At 34.4% G+C, this 21,289-nt stretch overlaps 2 protein-coding genes and 3 non-coding genes across 5 annotated transcripts; 1 reads left to right on the forward strand and 4 right to left on the reverse strand.

Annotated features, from left to right (window-relative positions):
* Positions 1 to 3,115: 3,115 nt before the first annotated feature.
* On the reverse strand, positions 3,116 to 3,187 carry TRNAC-GCA (transfer RNA cysteine (anticodon GCA)). Its single transcript has one exon. It is a non-coding gene; the product is annotated as a tRNA-Cys (tRNA).
* Positions 3,188 to 3,313: 126 nt separating this feature from the next.
* On the reverse strand, positions 3,314 to 3,385 carry TRNAC-GCA (transfer RNA cysteine (anticodon GCA)). The gene has a single exon. It is a non-coding gene; the product is annotated as a tRNA-Cys (tRNA).
* Positions 3,386 to 3,513: 128 nt separating this feature from the next.
* On the reverse strand, positions 3,514 to 3,585 carry TRNAC-GCA (transfer RNA cysteine (anticodon GCA)). Its single transcript has one exon. It is a non-coding gene; the product is annotated as a tRNA-Cys (tRNA).
* A 7,070-nt stretch (positions 3,586 to 10,655) lies between these two features.
* On the forward strand, positions 10,656 to 16,906 carry LOC130730526 (putative lysine-specific demethylase JMJ16). Its single transcript, XM_057582555.1, has 10 exons — positions 10,656 to 10,813; positions 10,921 to 10,979; positions 12,026 to 12,289; positions 12,775 to 12,846; positions 12,939 to 13,016; positions 13,132 to 13,650; positions 13,754 to 13,978; positions 14,150 to 14,311; positions 15,305 to 15,673; positions 15,904 to 16,906. Exons 3-10 carry the CDS (start codon positions 12,038 to 12,040, stop codon positions 16,768 to 16,770), a joined length of 2,544 nt encoding a protein of 847 aa, XP_057438538.1. The 5' UTR covers positions 10,656 to 10,813; positions 10,921 to 10,979; positions 12,026 to 12,037; the 3' UTR covers positions 16,771 to 16,906.
* Positions 16,907 to 18,506: 1,600 nt separating this feature from the next.
* Positions 18,507 to 20,359, reverse strand: LOC130730528 (probable arabinose 5-phosphate isomerase). Its single transcript, XM_057582558.1, has 3 exons — positions 19,600 to 20,359; positions 19,290 to 19,513; positions 18,507 to 19,169 (listed from the first exon to the last, which is right to left on the reverse strand). The coding sequence occupies exons 1-3, from the start codon at positions 20,320 to 20,322 to the stop codon at positions 19,013 to 19,015; spliced, it is 1,104 nt and encodes a 367-aa protein (XP_057438541.1). The 5' UTR covers positions 20,323 to 20,359; the 3' UTR covers positions 18,507 to 19,012.
* Between the last annotated feature and the right edge of the window lie 930 nt (positions 20,360 to 21,289).

The following is a 21,289-nucleotide window of genomic DNA, read 5'->3' on the forward strand; positions in this document are numbered from 1 at the left end:
TAATTAATTTAGATAAAATACTTTTAAAATAAAAATTTCTATATATATATATATACATATGTAAAGCAGACTTGAAAAAATAACATTAAACACATAAAAAATAGTAAATTTATTTTGAATGAAAAACATTAAATAAAAAAATTGAAAAATAAAATAAAAAATACATCAAAATTATTCATTATATTAATTATTAATTGTTAAACTTTTCAATTTCTCATATTTAAAAGTAAATATTAAAATTTAAAACTTTTCAATTTCTCTTATTTAAAATGAAATATTTAAATTATTTAAATTTTAATTATTCATTACAACTTGAGGTGAATTTTTCAAAAATAATAATAATTGAAATTGACTACCTTACATTAATGACAATATTAGATTGTTAATAATAATTTGTTTATACTCTTTACATTATTGTTAATAATAATTATAAATCTTATTAGTTATTAATCATAAGTTGAGAAATTTTAAAAAAATAAAAAATAAAACTTATTACTATTTATTACTTATAAAAAATTATTTATTAATAATTAATATCGAAAAAATAGTTGCAATTTTTTTAAAAAAATGTCTCTATAAGATATTATTATTACTATATCGAATGTGTATATTATTTAAAAAAAAATAATTAATATGATTTTTGATCTATTATATAGAAGTAAAAATAACTTGAGGAAGCATAACAGAGAAAAATAATTATAACAAAAGTTGAATAAATTTAAATTTACTAAATAATATTTTACGATACTAAAATTATAACTTATTATAATTTTTAAGTTAAAATTATTTCAAGTTCAAAAAAAAGTTAAAATTATTTTATTGTGGATAAAAAGTATAAAAAAAAAATGTTATTATAACTTATATTAAAACCTTAGGCATAATTGCACTTTTGGTCCCCCAACTATAGCATTCTTGCGAAAATCGTCCCCAAACTTTAAAATTAGCAAAAAAGTCCCTAACGTTTACACTCAGTTGCAAAATTGGTTTTCCGTCCAATTCCATCCAATATTTAACGAATTCTGGGATAAAAATAAAAAAAATAAGAAAATAAAACAAAAACCTAAAAATTGATGAATGTTCATCTTCTTCAAACATCTTCATCACCATCTTCAACATAAAGCTGAAAAAATTCCAGAAAAAAAAAAAAATCAATCTCTTCAAACCCAGTCACCATCAAACACCTTACATAAAAAAAAAACCATCAAACACCTTACATAAAAAAGCAAATCCTTTCCATTCTCCTTTCACTCAAAGAAATCAGAGTGCATTTTTAGGATTTGAGGTCAGATATGTGGGAATCTAGATCGAGCACCACCACCACCTTTTTCTTCGAAACCACTTCCTTCTTTTGCTAGAGCCATTTGCCACCACTTCCTCCTCTTCTTCAAAATCAAGATCTGGCAGTATCACCACCAAACGCGCCGCCACCACCACCTCTGGGTTCGCAGCGCCTCCTTTACGTGGATCTCCGGTCTACGAAGCGTCGCGCCATCACCACCTCTGTTGAAGCTCTTCAGTCACCGACCACCGCCGTCGCGTATCTACTCCTATGCCTTCTTCATCTCTACTCTAAACCAAACAAAAACAGGCAAAGAAAGAGAGTAGGATCGAGGGAGGTAGAGAGATGGAGATGGAGGATTCAAAGAGGAGCGGCGGTGGTGCTTCGGTGACGACGAGGAGCGGCGGGGTGGTCTATGGCAGATTCAGATTTGGGTTCAATGCAGGTGGGTCAAAATTCCAGGTCAAAACCCCACCTCCTCTTCTTTGGTGCATGTCAAAACCCCACCTCTGAACAATATTTTTGAATTTTTGTATTTGGGTGAGGGAAAATGAGTATTGGCTTTTATTTCTGGAAATTTTTGTGGTTGAATTTAATATGGGTTTGTTGTTGGGAAGATTGTGAATTTGAGTTTGAGTTTTTGAATTTTTGGGTTTTTAATATGAAGATGATGAATGTTTCAGATACTAAATTTTTTAATTAATTTTTTGAGGAATATTCCGTTAAATATTGGATGGAATTAGACGGAAAACCAATTTTGCAACCGGGTGTAAATGTTAGGGACGTTTTTTGCTAATTTTAAAGTTTGGAGATGATTTTCGCAGGAAGGCCAAAGTTGGGGGACCAAAAGTGCAATTAAGCTAAAACCTTATTACTTGAAAAATAGAATAACATATGAGGACAATAATTGAGTATCAATGTTTACAACCGGATATATGATAAATCAACACCTCTGTAGTTGAAACCACAATTATAAACCTAAAAACAGAGAACACAAATCAATAAAATATATTACAACCAAAGTTTTTAAAATTAATTTAATACTAATACAAAAGAAATTTAATTACACTGTAATAATTTTTATACTATATTAAAAAAAAATAGTGTACATAAACCCGTGCGTTCAGTATTATTTCTAGTTAAACATAAAATGAAGCAATGTTTAGTGTTCCAAATTGATTATGAAAAAGCGCATGATTTAATAAATTGGGTTTTCTTATACTATATGATGAACCAGTTGGAATTATGTTAAAAATCGGTTGGATGGATAAAAGGATCGATGCTTAAAGTCTCGATTTTAGTTTTAATATTAGTGATAAGAGCCATACGGAGAAATACTCTCTAGAGAGAGGATTGAGGCAAGGGAATCTCGTTGCACATTTCCTATTTTTGATGGTTGTGGAGAATTTGAGTTGGTGTGATGAGACAAGCTGTAAATCATAATTCTTTTAAAGGTTATAAATTTAAAGTAGAAGGTGAGCTTCAAAATCGCGCTATTACAATTTGAGGATGACACATTATTTATTGAGATTGAAACAATTCATAATGTGTTGTTGGTAAAGAAGAGTATTCTGGTGGTTGTAGAGGCGGTGGTGGCAACTGTAGCGGCGGCGACAACGATGATAGTGGCGGTGAAGGTGGTGGTGAGTGGTGGAAACTCATTTTCATTTTCAGGCTTTTTTTGTTTTCTATTTTGGTTATATTTTAGAAAGTATTTTCTTATTTTCTAAATATCAATCAAACATGTTTTCGATTTTCTTTCCCAAACCAAACAGACCCTTAGTTTTTTTTCTCATTAATGAAGCTTTAAATATAATTAAAGAAAAAATCAAAAATAGGGCCCAACCGGGTTCGAACCGGTGACCTCTTGATCTGCAGTCAAATGCTCTACCACTGAGCTATGGACCCATAGATGACAATGAAACTACTACTGAACATTTTCTAAATATCAACTAAATATTTTTTAACCAAACATATCTTTAGTTTTTTTTCATCAATGAGGCTATATTTAAAAATAAAGAAGAAATAAAAAAGAGGGCCCAACCGGGTTCGAACCGGTGACCTCTTGATCTGCAGTCAAATGCTCTACCACTGAGCTATAGACCCTTGGATGACAATGAAACTACTACTGAACATTTTCTAAATATCAACTAAATATTTGTTAACCAAACATATCTTTAATTTTTTTTCATCAATGAGAGACTATATTTAAAAATAAAGAAGAAATAAAAAAGAGGGCCCAACCGGGTTCGAACCGGTGACCTCTTGATCTGCAGTCAAATGCTCTACCACTGAGCTATAGACCCTTGGATGACAACGAAAATACTACTATTTTTTATACTCGAGTGACCTTTTTTTTTGGTACATTGGAAATATAAATTGCACCTCCAGAGATTGATCTCTGGATCTTCCCCACCCAACCTATATGTCCCCTAAATCTTATCACTTGAGCTATCATTTAGAGACTATACTAGAGTGATTGATTCGATGTGCTCTATAAAAATATAAATCTATATCTTTATTCTAAATAATGAGAAGAATATCCAAACTTCTTTTTTGGAGAAAGCAACGATTGAGCTAACTCTAAGTTTGATATCCTCTTATCCACATAGACAAAAAAAAAAAAAAACCCCATAAAACAATGGTTTTAATTTAGAATTGTTCATTATGTAATATATATATATATATATATATATATATATAGATATGAGTTTTCTGGCTTCACTAACTCCATTATGTTGTAGATGTTTATGTTGTAGATGTTTGCTAACTTGCATAAGATTATCTCTTAATAGCGATATATTAGTGATCCTAAAATAAATATAGGAGTTTTCATCTATATTCTAGCATTGCATGTTTTCTTTCTTTATCATTTTCTCTTTGTCTTCTTCCTTGTATGTCTAATTTTTCCATTTCTTTGTGCGAAAAATATGTATTTCAAGGTCACACAATCACACATGTACGTACACACATGTGAGTCCTATTATATTAGAAACTCTTTAAATTAATAATGTCAGGACCGGAGAAATTTATTAATTTAGAGAGTTATTAATTTATCGATAAATTAATAATTATTAATTTAAAGAGTTCTTAAGTAATTATACTGTATATATCAAACAAAAAGACAACTTTATGATACAATACAAAAAATACAAGACCTGAGCTATTGGATGCAATAAGAAAAATTAGAGATGAACTCCAAATAGACTTGAACTTTAAAGGAAAACAGACAACTATTGAATCATATTTCAATAGAGTGTAATATTTTTTTTTTCAGTTTCTATGAATTATTAATTTATGATTTTCTTGGGACCGAAAATTATAAAGGAATCTCCCAAAAAATTATTATCTTATTATTTTATCGATTTTTAAATTTTTTTTCATTTGTCCAAGTCGGGACCGGACAGATTCATTATTTTAGAGAGTTTATTAATTTACCGAGTATTAATTTAAAGAGTTTCTACTTAATTATAGGTTACTGCTTTGTTTATAATTCATATATTATCTTACTTAGACGTATCGTAATGGGATCGTTGATACGGACTGACTCGAATAGTATGAGCAAATTAAAGTGTTGATTGGGTTAACAAAATTTAAACTCAATCTGAGTGTAGCCACCTAACCTGACAGTTAATAAAATCTCACACTACCTATATATAACATGTGATGGGTTGGGTGGCCCGTTCGCTTGATTTTTAATTTCTCATTTATTTAATTTTTCATTCAATATAAACATGATATAAATAATAATAAAATAAGTAGTAACAAAATATTTGTCATTTTTTCTATTTTCATGTGTTTATTTTTTCATATATTGGAATTTTTTTATTTTTAAAATTATTTTTTAGTGTTTTTTTTAAATAATGCCTCATGTGTTGTTTGGCCCGCAACACATGGATATAGAGTAATATAATTGAGTTGGGTTGGTGAATATATAGTAGTCAACGATAATGTCATCCCATTTAATGTGGTAAATCCCTATAATGCTCTCGAACTTATTGTTTATTGGATTCTTAACACTCGGTACACTCTGACCAAATTTGTCTAGCTAGGGTTGTAAAACCCGAAACATAAAAATACATATTTGTTTTCAGGTTCTTAATCTCCGAAGCTAGTTTTAAAACTATGTTATGGAAAATAATATTCTAAAAATACTAAATTGAAGTTTTAAAAACCCGGTAGTACAACTCCTCTTTTATATGTTTCGGTTTAGTAATTCTCGGAAAACAAAATATTACTGAGAAGATTAAAATTCGGTATTGTGTTTTAGCAATTTGAGTTTTAAAATTAGGTATTATTTAAGGAAGTTCAATCCTAGTTTTAAAACTTGAAATTCATTGATTTACACATTAAGTTTTTACCTTTTAAATTTTAGAACACGATATAATATTAAAAACTTACGGAGTCTAGTTTTGTTTTTACCATCAAATTTAAAGTTCATCAAATGTGACTAAATTTTAATACAACTCAAACATCCAATGGGTTTGAAGAAGATGAGGAGAGGAAATGAAGTAGTGAGGAAGTAGAAAATTAAGATCAGGGACAATGAGTGATCAGTGAGGAAGATGAAGATTAAGGAGAGAGAGGTGGGGGTGTGCGAACTAACTTGTCATGCAAGCATAACACAAACACATATAGATGGTTAACTCAAGTGGTAAGAGTTATGAGACATAAGGATTGAGTGAGATGAAAAATAAATGGTGCATGATTCAAACTTTGAGAATGAACTAACTTAATAACATTACTAACAAACTAACATTTGCTTATAAAAAGAACAGACACATGTAGATTATAGGCAGGTAAGATAAATATGCATGTTTTGGAATCAAAATCAATTACATAATAAGCACATAATATTTGAAGCACGTTAAGATTTCCAAATCTTGATGAATGAAATTTGGAGTCTTCATTTTTGACCCTAAGCTACCCCTCTGCCCTTCCTCTCGCTAACACCAGAATCTTCTTCCGTCTATTCATATGCTTTTAAACATACATGAATTAGACGCGCGCCTAATCAGATCTTTCCTAATCACTAATTAATTAGGGTCTTTATTATCAGCATTTAATTAAGTGCATGCATTAAATGAAAATCAAATATACTTTATTTTTAGATCGGAAAGATAAATTGCACCCGTTAAAAATCGGTTCATGGATCTCCTCATACCCAACCCATATGTCTCACAGTTGACAGTTCCTACCCCTTGAGGCTTGAGCTATCCTGAGAGACAAAAAAAAAAAATCAAATATACTAGCTAAGAGAAAATGATGCAAGTCAAAAAATATTTCAAAACCCTTCCACAATTAATTCTAAAGAAAAACTTCTACGTTTTAATTCTGATAAAATAGATCGAAGCTAATCCAATATAATTGTTAACATCAAGTAAATTATTGCAATTCATATTTTTATTATTACATTAACTTTAATTGAATGTTTTTTCTTGGTAGCCCTTTCTTCTTTTCATGTTACTCAAATTTACAACGATTTTAACTACACAAATATTGAAACACTTTTTTATCCACAGATTAAGAAAGTGACACAAATACAAAGAAATCGTGAGATCTTGACTTGTCCCTCTTATTTTGGTTTTCTATTCTATATATAAGGTAGAAACTTTAGTTAATCAAAGACAAAGAATCCCTAATCATGTGGGGAATTGAATTATGTGTAACGCAACTTCACTGTGTGTTAGTTATTTGTCGGCAAACTCATCAAACACTGAGATGTAAAAGGAGATTCTACATAGCTAGCTAGCTTTGCTTTTGCTTCAATTAATTAATTTGCTTTTTCTCATTTTTATTTATTTATTAGAAACAGTCTTATTGTTGAGTGTTACGTGAGAGTTGATGGCCACTGTTTCACCTTAATTACCAGCTATCTTTCATTTGATTTGCACTCTGAAAAACGAAAGGAGCACAAATAATTGAGAGGTCCATAAATGAAAATGAAGATGATTTTTTCGATACTATGGGTAAGGTGTTTAGTTAGTTTGTTAATTAGAAAAACAAAAACAAGTATTGTGATGACCCCTTGAAAATGATCCATATTATCATATATGCAGGGGTATTTCAAAGTTCAAACAGTGTATAAGTTAATTAGCTGCATGCAGCTAGCAATAAGAGACAAGCCAGGGAAGAATTATTAGTTAGATTAATTGGTCCACCACTAATTGATCACATTGAACTCAAGGGAACATGAAACTAGGATGGAGCTTCCGAGAGATACAACACCTGACTGATAGCAATAGATAGGTTCTCTTACTGGAATTGGAATGCAGGAACACAATGAAATTGCAACGAGTAATGATTCGTAGAGTTCTGTATTGCATACACATAGTAAACATTGAGAGTGAGAAAATGAGATAAGAAAGAAATAATATATGTGATATAAGATGTGATGATAAAAGATCTCGTAAATATATATATATATATATATATATATATATATATATATATAGAGAGAGAGAGAGAGGAGGGGGAGAGAGAGACTAAGAGAAAAACATAATGTTGTTCTAGTCGGCCCAAACTATCACTTTGCCCACCATAGTCTTGATTGACCCAAATGACTATATGATTGTCAAGTTTGTATGCAACTCTCATATGCTAACCAACTTGCCCGACAAGGCTCATTCATCTCAATCAACCCAATTCAGTTTCGTTTACTTTTTGTTTTGAAGTGAGTGCTAACGCCAGCTAGTACTGGCGCCAACGACTATTGATCCAAACACAAGATAAGTTGATAAAGTTAATTAACAAACTCGTCAAAGTACGTAATTAAAGTTAAACACCCTCAATATTGTATATTTTAAAACCCCTATAAATACATATAAGTTCCATCATATTGTAAGTCAAGCATTACTCATAATGCTTTCATATTGGTTTTCTAAACGTAGAAAATTCTCTCTCTGATTCATTGTTGATTTGAGTTTTAAAGTGTCTTTTATATGTATCTCATACACTTTGTGTTCTCATTTCTATACCGTGATCATAGCTATTCACACCCCACCATCACGATTAATAATTCAACCGAGAATCTCTCAGCTCAGATTCTGAAAGAAGTGCGTGTATGTGTTGGTGAACCATTTTGAATTGCACTAAATAGGTAAATTTTCAGGTCTGAAGTTAAGCACTAAATAGGTAAATTTTCAGGTCTGAAGTTTAGCACCAACTTTCATTTGGCATTACATAACCTCCTGATTCTTATATATCAATAAACCCCTGATTTTGTGGCTCTGGAATGGTATCTAGTTCCCCAATCATGGATCATCTTTCAGCACTGTGCTATGTCAAATTGAATTACTAAGAAGCTTCTTTACTATAAGTGCCTCAACATCCAATATTATTGTCAATTTCTTTATGGCCCAGCCATAGGCACCTATGTCAAAAACAGAATCACCCTTTTTGACTTTTGTTCTGTGACTATTCTCAATGGTAAAGAATCGAATATTTGAAGTGTTCAAGTAGCTAACTGTTGTATGGCAACCATGTGCTCTGCTGAAAAAGGGATAGTCCATAGTGCAACAGAGCAGAACCCATCACGAAAGTACGTTTCTTATGTAACAAAATCTAGAAATGATTTAGGTTAATGAAGTGGTTCAGTACTTTATATTTTAAGTAAGTGATTAAAGGTTTGATTTTCCACTCTTATGAACGGAAAAAAAAACTCTCATTGATCAACCTTCTACTCTAATAACACCAAATAAAAATAAAAATGTAACAAAATCTGGCACACTTGAGGATTCTTGCAAATGTCCCTTTCCTCCTGTCTCATTAAAAAAAGGCTAAAAAAAAAGAATTCTTGCAAGTAAAACTTTATTCTCTTAATTATTAGTTTAACTTTTCTTTGTCATATGTCATTTTTTGACAGGGTGACAGGGGGAAACCAGTTGATTTAAATCCCATGCATGATTGAGTACATTTTCACGGATTCTCTGTATTGGTATATCTATGGTCGATGTTCATAATATAGGAGGCTTTGCCCTTTTTCTTTTTGGCAAAAAATATATTTATAGGAGCAATAGAAAGTTATTTCAACTTGAGTTGGGCCTAGTATCCCTCACAATTTTAGATTGGGCTTTATCAGTGAAAGTCTTTTTTAAGGCGGGTACATATTTGGTCTTGAAAACCAAAACAAGAAGGAAGTATTTGTTATTATCTGATCAAGAAACTTAACATGTATTGACCAAAAAAAAAAAAAAAAAGAAACTTAACATGTACCAAAAAAAATCAAGAAACTTTCAAACTTTAAAACTTAACAAGGACCAACGGAGAGCGTCAGAGTGTGAGAGGGAGGAGATGGGGGTTTCCATTCCAAGTGCTCACTGATGGGCTTGTACTCTTTAAGTCTTTGTTAATTTGCCTTTGTGCTCTCTTGTACTGCCCTTGGGCCTCGGCTGTTCAGCCTTTCTCTAATACAATCCACTTATTGACCAAAAAAAAAAAGAGTGGGAAGAAGATGAAGAAGGATGAAGAAGATGGAGATGGAGAGAGGGTAATGGTGGTGGGGAGAGGTAGAGGAAGATGGAGGAGAGAAATAATTTTTTCAGATTCAGGGACTAAATTGAAGCTTTTAAAACTTTCCCAACAGTAAAATGTCACACAAGCTTCAACTTTGACAAAAAAAAAAATGCCACGTCACACATCTCTTAACAACCGTGAGCTTTTTTTAACCCAGAGACTGCTGATGAGGGAGATTTGGCACATCCAGGGACCACGAGCATCATTTTAAAAGTTTAGGGACGGAGTTGAAGTCGGTTTACACATTCAAGGACCAATTTAAGTATAATTGAAAACTTGATAAGTTGAAGTTGGTTTATACAAATATAAAGACATTTCACTTGCTCACTAAATATAATTGAAAACTTGATAAAGTGGAAGAAAACACGAAGAGCAATTTAAGTATTTATTTTTCCTAAAGAATTAAGGTAATGTAGAATGTGACTTATTTTGACAGATATTCAATTTATTTTCAACAAACATCAAATGTGTTTACATTTTAATTAAAATAAAAAATAATTGTAAAAAAAGTACTACTCCTACATGGCATAGAATTTTTGAATTTACAACAAAATTAAAATTCAAAGACGGCTCAGAGATGACACAATACTCATATCTGACTCAAGAAGTGGAACAAAATTGTTTATGACCTAAGCGGGGGCATTAAAGTCATGGAAGATTTCATTTGTTTGAAGAAGATTCTATAGTTTATCTTCGCTATCGATATACTCGATAAGTGCTCTCATATGGGCTTCTGGGCTACATGGATCTATCCATCTTACATGACACAGTATGATTGGATATTGGACAATTAAAGTTTAAACTCTTAATAAATTATTAATTGTTCCATGGCAGTAAGTAAGATTGTAAATGCATTTGATAAACTTTGCAGGGCACAACGGTAATTTCAAATGAAGCGGCCATGTTGACTCTGAGAACTGTGCGTCTTCAGGTTCCAGCAAGAGGGAAGACACAACAACAACACACTGTCACTTTTGCATTTTGACTCTCAACTCGCTCAACAGTGATCACGCAATCCCTGTCCGTAATCTCCATTTCTTCAATTCAATCTTCTGTTTTCCTCTGTTTTCTTTTTTATCCAATTTTCATTTTGATTTCACTGCCTGATGCTACTTCACTCTCTCCAGTTCAATCTTCTCGCTGCAGAAATCTGGTAGTTGGCAAAACTCATGTTTTGAATTTCTGGGTATGTATCAAAATTGCATCTTTCTGGCTCTTTATTTTTTGGCCTTTTACTTAAGTTTTCTGCTTTTTCTATAATTTTTTTTTTTTAATTTTTAGTACTATTTTCACTTTTGGGGTTCATTGAAAATGAAATGTATGTTCCATTCCAATTCTTCTATCACCTCGTTTCCTAGTACTACCTTCTCATTTACATATCTTCAGTAATTCAGATACATATTAGGAAACTGTATGATGAATTTCACTTTGCATTATTGCATCATCTATTACTCTTGGTATAAAGATGCTTGGCATTGAATCATAATCAAGAAGTGGTGAAGTACAAAAACATATTTTTTTTAATTGAAAGTAGCTCTATAGCATGAATGTCTTCTTCTATGAAGCACTGACATAGACAAGGATACTAGACATGCTAGGGTAAAGATCCATTGATATGGGCAATGTCTAAATATTGTTAAGGTCTCACATTGGCTAGAAATACGACGAAATAAGTTCTTATAAAGGGTAGAACAACTTTCACCCTGAGACCACCCATATATGGGCCACCCGCAAATGGTGATGCAAATTCCACGCTTCAGATGTTCAACTCTGGGTGTGAGAGGGGGTGTTAAGCTCCCACATTAACTATAGATATGGTCAAATAAGTGCTTCAACACCTCAAGAAGCGTCATGCTTCAAATATCTTCTTTCCTTTTTGGTATATTCTTAATTTTGAACATTATCTAATTTATCAAGTATTGGCGTGTATTATTGTAAATATTGCTTCTATGCCCTCTATGTTCAGGTGCATCTGTAGAAGTAATAGTATCAGTATTTGCAGTTGGATCTTTTGCTTTTGGTTTCTTTTTCCATTCGTCCTCTTCCCCTGCACTTCTTATTCTATCCTATTGAAATGCTGGATGTTTTAGCTAGTAGTTGCACCGGTTTCAAGTTTTAACTGTTGAGTTGTCAATAGTTCTGCAAGGATAGTAAATTGTCTGCGACCATGTTTAATGCATACTCAATGTTCTACGGTTTTCTAGATAATATTTGTTTGGCTTTTTCCTGCAGGCTGCAGTGATAATGGAAGCAGGCGGAAATCTTTCAGTTCCCCCTGGTTATGTATCCCTGACATCTTTTATTTTGAAAAGGGGCGAAAAGGTTAAGAAAATTGATGGAGCTGCAACCTTTCCAACTCCATCTGAACAAGAGCCAACTAAAGCTGATATGAATGACGTTGATGCATATAACCAAATTAATAGACATCGACCATGGATATTGTTGGACCAAAGCAACCACAAACCTGAGGAATCTCACACAGAACATCTTACTAAGGTTAGTTGTGAATCTTGCACTTTTTTTTGTTTATGGTTAGATGATCAATAAATTCAAACTCATAAAAGCGTAGCAGTGTGTAGAAGCTCTTGCTGCCCCAAAAGTTCAATGCATTTTATACTTCATACACAGAATATTGAGTCTGAAATGAGATGCATGAGAAAAACTATGGGAATATGAATAAATATAATGATCTTGATCATTTGAAAAATCAGTGTTGCTTTTTGTTTTTAATTGAATAATAATGATTTTCAGCAGTGATTGAGATAACTAAAAGAGATATGTCGTTAGGTGTTGGGAAAACCACAATAAATGAAGTGGCATCTTTCTGATTTTATCTTCTTGTAGGAGTTCTTCGTTGTTATTAGAACTCTGATTTACATGCAAACAGTGTATTTAAACTGCGTATGTTTTTGTGAGGTATCTTTTGATTGGGCACAGGATTGCAGGACTTATCAGAGTTTTGTTCAACTTTTTCTTTCTAGGATCTCCCTTCGAATACTTGTCGACCAAAGGGGACTGTACGTGGATGTCCAAAATGCAGTAATTGTCTGAAGGTAGAGACACCTTTAATTTTCCACATTGTGATAAATATGACCAAGTCTCCTATATTTTGTTTGTTTGTTTATTTATTGAAGACTTGAACCAGGTAACAGCAAGGTGGCATCCTGAGGATGCCAGAAGAGAAGTTCTGGAAGAAGCTCCTACTTTCCACCCAACAGAAGAGGTACCTACACTTAAGCACAATATGATGTTGAGTTTATAGATTATGGTTGAATACATCATGAAGGAATTCAAAAACACCCTTAATGTGGACTTATATGATTGTATACACTATGAAGGAATTCACGGACACACTTAAATATATTGCAAGCATATGTTCGACAGCAGAGCCATATGGAATTTGTCGTATTGTCCCCCCTACTTCATGGAAACCACCGTGTTTCCTTGAGAAAAAACACACATGGGAAAACTCTGAATTTGTTCCTCAGATTCAGCGAATTGATGGGCACCTAATTCCTCATACCCCAGAACCCTCTGATCATAGTACAAAAACCAAGAGAAGAAAAGGTGTGGAAGTAGCCATGGACTCTCAGCTAAGTAATAGAAGCACTTGCACCACAAGTAACCTGAGTGTTGAATCTGACCATAATTCTGAACCTGCTCCTAAATTTACTCTCAAAACATTTAAGAAATTTGCCGATGAATTCAAGATCCAGTACTTCAATTACAAGGATGAGAATAAGATTAAAGGTTCTGATACAAGTTCAGCCATACATCAACACAAGTGGGAGCCATCTATTGAGAATATTGAGGGTGAATATGGACGGATTGGTCAAAATCCAACCGAAGAAATTGAGGTATATTCAAGGAAATCAATTGAAAAATGCAGTGCCTTCTATGTCTTTTGGCCTTTAATACATTGTGCAAATTTAATTATATAATTCTGCCTCATTGTTCTAGGTGCTCTGTAGTAACACTATGGAAGCTGGAAATTTTAGCAGTGGATTTCCATCAGCTTCTGATCTTCCGCAGGCATACACTTATCCTGAATATTTGAAATCTGGATGGAACTTAAATAATATGCATTCCCTCTCTGGCTCTCTTCTTTCTTTAGAAAGCTCTGAAGCTTCACGTAACTTTGTCCCTCGGGTTCATGTCGGAATGTGCTTTTCTCCACTCAACTGGGTAATGTCATTTCTTTTTTTTTCCTTATACTTGCATTTGCATGCACATCACGTCTTTGTTTTCTGCATCTCTGATTTCCTAATGTCTATCTGGGGAAATCTTCAAGATTAATTTAAAACGTAATTAATAAATATTTTGTTTACTTTTCTTTATAATCACTTGACAAAGCAGAAAGTGGAAGAACACCAATTATACTCATTATGTTACATGCATTTGGGTGAACCTAAAGTGTGGTATAGCGTCCCAGGAAGATTTTCTGTTAACTTTGAAACGCTTTGGAAGAAGTATCTTCCAGATAAGCATTCCGGACAGCCCCATAAGCATGATAATCTGGTAAGAATATCAGTACTTCAGGTTATGAACAATTGCTTTTCTTTCAAAAGTAACTGTGATGTAAGCCAAACACCCTTTACTTTTGCTTCAGATGTTTGTCATAAGTTAAGCATTTAATATGAGTCTTTGCATGCTTTTCTGACCAATATCATATCGATGTTAAATTATTCTGAATTTGTTGGGTTGTTTATATACTAGTTTTACCCTTTTTCAGTCATTATTTCCAAGCCATTACCATCTTTCGAATATGTTTCTCCACCCTGCATTTTTAATGTCATAACTTCCTTTCGTTTTATATCATCAGTAAATTCAGATTTTAATAATTCCATTGATCGTGCAAACTTCTTTTTATTTAATATTTTTCTTCATATCTTTGTATGTAGCTGATTCCCATGTTTGACAGAAAAATGTTTCACCAACTGAAATTCAATTGGGCAATGGACACTTAGAGAAGGAAGTATATATTTAAGTTATAGGACGTCTATGCTGTGCCTGCTTAAGTATTAAGCTCAGTTTTTTTGTAATCAACCTTGTCTCAAAGTACATACTTGTATATGCAGTGTCCTCGTGTTAAAGCTATAGTGCATGTTTGCGTACACGTTCATGGTGCATTTAACTCTTCTTCAAAATCTTCCAGTCACGTTTTTTCTTGAAAAATGTGAAATTCCGTTGCTTTTTAGCTCAGAATGTTGCAAAATGGAAAACCTTAAGTTTTCCAAACACAGGCATAGCCATTCACAAAACCTGCTTCATAATGAAGCTCAGACTCCTCTATGCTCCTACTCCTTGGTGTAATGTTTAATAGCTGTATCGTAGTCATCAATAACCAATAAAGAGAATAGTAGTTGACAATGTTATTCTTCAACTCATTCAATTCTGTGTGGGTAACTTCCTGTCACCTGAAATATAAGGTATATATTGTTGTTTCATAGCACAGATTGAAACACTATTGATATGTGAATATTGATGTCTTCATGTAAATATTTGGTACAGGTTATGCAATTATCCTGCTCCATATTGAAAGCAGAGGGTATACCTGTATATCGTTGTGTACAGTATCCTCGAGAGTTTGTTCTTGTCTTCTCTGGAGCATATCATTCAGGATTTGACTGCGGTTTCAACTGTTCTGAAGCCGTAAGCTTTGCTCCTCTTGAGTGGCTGATTCATGGACAGAATGTTGTAGAGCTATATGGTGAACAGAGGAGAAAAACATTAATTTCATACGATAAACTCTTGCTCGGAGCAGCAAGGGAAGCTGTGAGGGCCCGATGGCAAACTGACCTGTGTAGGACGGGCACGCCAGACAACTTAACATGTAAAGATGCTTATCGAAGAAATGGGATATTAGCAAAAGCTTTAAATGTAAGTTCTTCAGCCCACAATCCTAGATTTGATTATTAGTTGACTTCAAATCCTGTTTATTGGTGTCATCAACATTTATTCAACCATTCATCTTGAGAAATGAAAATGATGAGACAGAGGCAGAGTTTTTGTTTTTTTTCCCTTATTGTGTTTGGATCGGCTGCACAATTTTCTTCTTTCATGTTTGGATCCTGACACCCAATCCTATAATATCTGTTTACTTTTTGCAGTGTCGCGTCAGGAGGGAAAGTTTGAAGAGGCAATTTCTCTGCACTTCTTTGCTATCACAAAGAATGGATAAGAACTTTGGTGCAACTTGTAAAAGGGAATGCAGTATCTGTCTGCGTGATTTACACTTATCTGCAGTAGGTTGTGCATGTTCGAATGACAAGTTTGCGTGTCTTGATCACGCAAAACAGCTTTGTTCTTGCACTTGGAGCAGCAGAATTCTCCTCTACCGTTATGATGTCAATGAATTGAATGTTCTCTGTCAAGCTGTGGATGGAAAATTAAGTGCAGTCTATAAATGGGCCAAAGAGGATCTTGGATTAACTGTTCACTCAATTGCCTCCAAGAGATCAAAACAAACCCCAGAAAATGTAAATGGTTCAACACAGCCTTCAGAAGGCTTGAGGAAAGAACCTACGCCCCCCACAGTACTGGATGCAAATTCAAAGTGGAAACAACTTAAATTGGATGAAATATCAAATAGATCAGAAAGGAAACAAAATGTAGGGGCCTCCCAAATCACTGGGACTTCTAATGGAACTTACATTAGTTCTTATGGCATTCATTCAAAAATGAATACACCTTTACTTCATTCAACAACATCCCATGAGATGAAAGCAGAAGAGGAAACAGCGGGGCACCAATCTGCTGCAACAAACATTAGCGAAGGAACTAGTTCTGCTGGAATCGAAACTGATATGAAGCCACTTGACCGCAAGTTTACAATGTCAAAGAAAGTAGGAGACCCAAAAGTATCTTCTACAGTTTCTTTAGGTTCAAACTCTCGTTACCTGTCTCTTCTTCGAGAACAAGGAAGCGTGGTTTTGGAACTTTCCTCTGATAGTTCTTCAGAATCCGATGACTCATAAGTAGCTGATGACATTTTCATACTAGAAATGAATTTAGTAGAGTCCTCTGTAGGTTTACTATGCACTACTGGAAATATGACATTTTGGAGGATACATCCATAATGAATTCCAGATAATAGTAGTTTATGATTTTCAATTGTCTGCATCTAACCTAGCGTTCTTCAGCAAAATCAACACTTCCGTCTGAAGTAGATAGAACTATTGGCTCATTTTTAGCATGTTTGGATCAATTTTGACACTATCTACTTACAGAAATTTCTCTCCAGAGTTGGGTTGACTTTAGAATCAACTAGGGAAGGTTTTTTAAACACCCTGAATTGTACTGTTTGTCATTCTTGTTGTGCCTCCCTCTCACTCTTTCTCTCCCTCTCCACTGCTAAATTTTGGTGTATCTGCATGTTGGCTACAGCACTCCACAGGAAAATTCTTTCTTCATTGGTCTGGGTCTGGGGCAGTAGTTAAGTTACTTTATGTTGCTAAGAAAATGTTAGACTATGTTTTTTTCTTTCTTGATACAATTTACTCATGCCTTGTTCGTGTTCAAAGTAATATTTGAAGCCCATGCAAGTGTCTTATTCTGTTCATGTTTTGTCTTTACAAGAAAAGAATCTAACTTAATATAATAAAGTAAAGCATAAGTCCAAGGCACGAATGATGGATGTGTAAAAGCTAGCCGAGTTTCTGAAAGGGGCCACAAACTCATTAAGCAACACATTGTAACTTAAGAATTAACTTGAGGGTTCAATCTCATTGACAAACAAACAGTCTAGCACTAAAGAATAGCACGTTAGAGTGAAGATGCCTAATATGTGACCTTTTTTGGTCTTAAACTTTGAGTTGTCTCTTGAGATCACAACACGTTTTGTATTTATTATGGGATTATTAAATCATTAAATAGGGTCATGATTGGATAGTTAATTCGGAGGTTACGAACAACTAGGGAGGGACTATGAATAGTGAGGAGATCTCTGGTCATTGTACCCGTGCGACGTGAGCAATGCTAAACACAAAACCTCCTTCAGGTTGTGCTATCACAAATAATAGCATGATAGGTGCACAACACTAAGTCTGAAGCTGAAGCATTAGCTTCGTGAACTTACATGTAAGGCCCTACTTTAAGTTATCATAGACGATAGCTTGGTAGATAGTTTGGTAGGCACACAACCCTTCAAATCCAAAGCATTAGCTATGTAAACTTGTAGGTAATGTCCTCCTTCAAGGCCGAGTATTGGAGACAATAGCTCGGTAGTTGCGCAATCTTTCAAATCTTAAAGCTCTTGGTTTTTTTTAACGTGAAAGAGAAGAGAAATATTTCTGATGGAAGACAGATTTTTTATTAATCAGAACTTGCTCTTTTAAAGGCAAAGAGTAACTAACAAACTGACTAGAAATCTGCTAGATTTGAAATACTAACAGAAGATACTCTAAACAAATTCAAAGATAGTCTAACTAATCATCCTAACAGAATTAGGACTTATTTAAATTTAAATAACAACTTCAAACTAACAACTTAAATTTAAAATTCAAACAGCTACTGAGACATAATTTCAACAAAAGCATTTGCTTAATAAACTTGGTAGTAAGGCCCGGCTCTGAGTCGGCTATTATAGACGTCTAGACATACCCCATACTTTACGGGATTCCCATTTCGGGTCGATTCACAATCATATATAATTTACAAAGTTTTTTTTGTCATCTACTTTTTAGCTACTGTCTGTCTGAATGAAACTGAAATATGCAGAAATAATGTTCAATAATTCCATATAATATACAAAAGTCTAGACTGAAGTACAATTCAGTTACAGCAATCTCTTACTGAAAGGCTAAGAGTTCATCAATAATTGACACAAGGAAACTGCTACAAGAAACAGGCCCATGATGTCTGCAGGTGTGAGAACATGACATCAAATAATAATCACAACCTTCTGGACCCAAAAAATGTGAGAGTACAAAATAAAAAAGAATCCTTCTGAATCCTCAGGTGATACAGTAATAGAGGTACACCAGAACAGAATGCCACTAGGAACTGGGTGGGGCTTCAAATGCTAACAGGTACAAAGAATGATTCAATGAACAAATAGATAAACACCATAGGCTCTAAGAATACTAACAATCTTAGGATCAACTTCTATCAATTCTGATATCCAGAAGCTACTCAGATAAGTTTTTTCCCATAATTGATTTCGCCTTTAGAATCAATAAAGATTTGGCAACATGCACTAAGCCTATATACACAATCACATCACAACCCAGCTGAAACCAAACCATGCAATGTGACAATCCCAATCACAACAATGTCATCATTGATCACAGGCAAAAACTGGACAGGTGATGGAGGTGCTTCCATCTTCTTCATGGCCTCCACTGCCATTGCATCAGGACCAATAATTCTTGGATTCCTAACATCCAACAAAGAGTGTCATATCAATATACCAAAAAATTTCATCATTCATATAGTTCCAACATTAAATTAATAAAATTTGAAAGAATTCATAAAAAAACCCTAATCCCCTTTTTACCTGTTACACATTTGCCCCACTGTGAGCTTGAAAATTGCCTCTCCACTAGCTCTGAGGGTACGCCGGAGATCACCGTCGGTGAAAGTCCCAATCAGACGGTGATCGCCGTCGACAACAAGCAAGCACCCACATCCTTTGCTGGTGAGCTCCACAAGCTGATCCATGATCAAATCATTTTCCCTGCAAATCGGAAGCTCATCCTCCTTCTTCATCACATCTCTCACCTGCGCAAAATCAGAATCCAGATTCAGTTACAATTATTCCACCAACGTAATCCAGATTCGGTTAATTCAGTTCGCGATTCGGTTACCTTGAAGATGAGGCTCTTGCCGATCTTCCCGGCGGGGTGGTTGGCGGCGTACTCATCCTTGGTGAGATTCCGTGCGGCCATGAGCGCGATGGCAACGGTATCGCCAAACACCATCTGAATCGCCGTGGAGGTAACCGGTGCGAGGTTGAACGGACAGAGCTCGCGCTCGAGAGGGAGGTGGACATGCATATCGCAGAGGGAGGAGAGGGGGGAGGCGACGACGGAGGTGAGGGCGATGAGGCGAGCGCCTTTAGCTCTAGCGCACGGGACAAGGCGGAGAAGCTCGTCGGTGGCGCCGGACTTGCTGAGGAGGACGAGGACGTCGCGGTGGGTGAGGATTCCGATGTCGCCGTGGAGGGCGTCAAGGGGGTTGAGGAAGGAGGAGCGGACGCCGAGGGAGATGAGGGTTTGGGAGATTTTGTGGGCGACGAAGCCGGACTTGCCGACGCCGGTGAAGAAGACGGTGCCCGGAGAGTCGAGGAGGGCGCGGGTGAAGGAGAGGGTTTGGGAGTGGTCGATGTGGGTGAAGAAGTAGTTGAGGTGGTTTTGTTGGGATTTGAAGAGATCTGAGAGGGTGGTTTCGTCAATGTTGAATGTAAGGGCTTGTTTGGGAGAATCGTCGATTGGAAATGCAGGTAGAGAACCCATTTTTGAAGAAGAAGAAGAAGAATAATGAAGATTTGTGAGATCAGAGAAAGAGAGAAGAAAGGAATTAAGGAACATAAATGGATTTACGCGGTAACAAAGAAACCAGACCGTCGGTGCCGCCGTTAAATTAAAACACCATGTATTAAGTTTTTTTTTTGTTTAATTGGATGATGATGGACCACAAGAGTAAAAAGTGTGACAATCCCTATTTTCAAGGGAAAAAATGGGTAGTAACTAGCAACACATGTTGCATTAGTTGGTAATGACAGATATTTTTCTTGGGAAGATTATGTGTTTGATTAGTGTGGTTAATGTAAGAGGTGTATTAGTGAATAATTTGTGGTGGTGATTTGAGGTGAATTCACTCAAACTATATATGCAATTACATTCGCTAATTTTTTTATTTTTGTTTACTTTCTGGTTCTGGGGTGTCTTGGCTAGGCTACCAAATATTTTTCAAACTCTATAGAGAGTCGAATAAAATGCTACTTGAAGAAAAGAGAATTTTCATAACCTCTATGATCTCTTCCCTATGGGAGCTTTCTCTTATCCTTGGGGCTTTCTACACTTTTAATAAGGGTTCTTCCTTCTCTTTTGTGAGAATTATCTGCCATCCACGTAAGATCATTCTCTATTTTCAGCTGTATTGCTCTTATGAATAGGTAGGATGTCCAACTTTTTATCACATTTCAATTTTAGTTTCTAACTTTATCTTCATGTTTCCCTTTTTTTTGGTTTAATTTTAACTATTAGATGAATTTTCATCGATGATTTCATCGTGCCACATAGTTTTTTTATTCACTTAATACTCACGTATTCCCATTTTTTAGAATTTTTTTTACAAATTAAAACAAGTTTATTTGTATACATATACTTCAGAATAGTTTTCTCTTGAAAAAAATTATACATATATATTATACTTTAGAATTTACTCCAAATTTATGCTAATCTTTAAAATCTGCATTTTAAGGATTAATAATACCCCAAATTCCCAAGAAAAAGATGCTCCAAGTAACAATGCAAAAAATAGCCCAAAAGGCCC

This window comes from Lotus japonicus, chromosome 1 (assembly GCF_012489685.1).
Source record: "Lotus japonicus ecotype B-129 chromosome 1, LjGifu_v1.2".
NCBI classification, from domain to species: Eukaryota; Viridiplantae; Streptophyta; class Magnoliopsida; order Fabales; family Fabaceae; genus Lotus; species Lotus japonicus.

Excerpts from the sequence above, each read along its gene's own strand:
- LOC130730526 (XM_057582555.1), top strand. The coding sequence starts at position 12,038 with ATGGAAGCAGGCGGAAATCTTTCAGTTCCCCCTGGTTATGTATCCCTG. Across the intron at positions 12,290-12,774 it reads ACACAGAACATCTTACTAAG|GATCTCCCTTCGAATACTTG; the intron begins GTTAGTTGTGAA and ends TTTTCTTTCTAG. Across the intron at positions 15,674-15,903 it reads TATTAGCAAAAGCTTTAAAT|TGTCGCGTCAGGAGGGAAAG; the intron begins GTAAGTTCTTCA and ends TACTTTTTGCAG.
- LOC130730528 (XM_057582558.1), bottom strand. The coding sequence starts at position 20,322 with ATGTTCCTTAATTCCTTTCTTCTCTCTTTCTCTGATCTCACAAATCTT. Across the intron at positions 19,514-19,599 it reads GCAAGAGCCTCATCTTCAAG|GTGAGAGATGTGATGAAGAA; the intron begins GTAACCGAATCG and ends GATTTTGCGCAG. Across the intron at positions 19,170-19,289 it reads GTGGGGCAAATGTGTAACAG|GAATCCAAGAATTATTGGTC; the intron begins GTAAAAAGGGGA and ends GTTGGATGTTAG.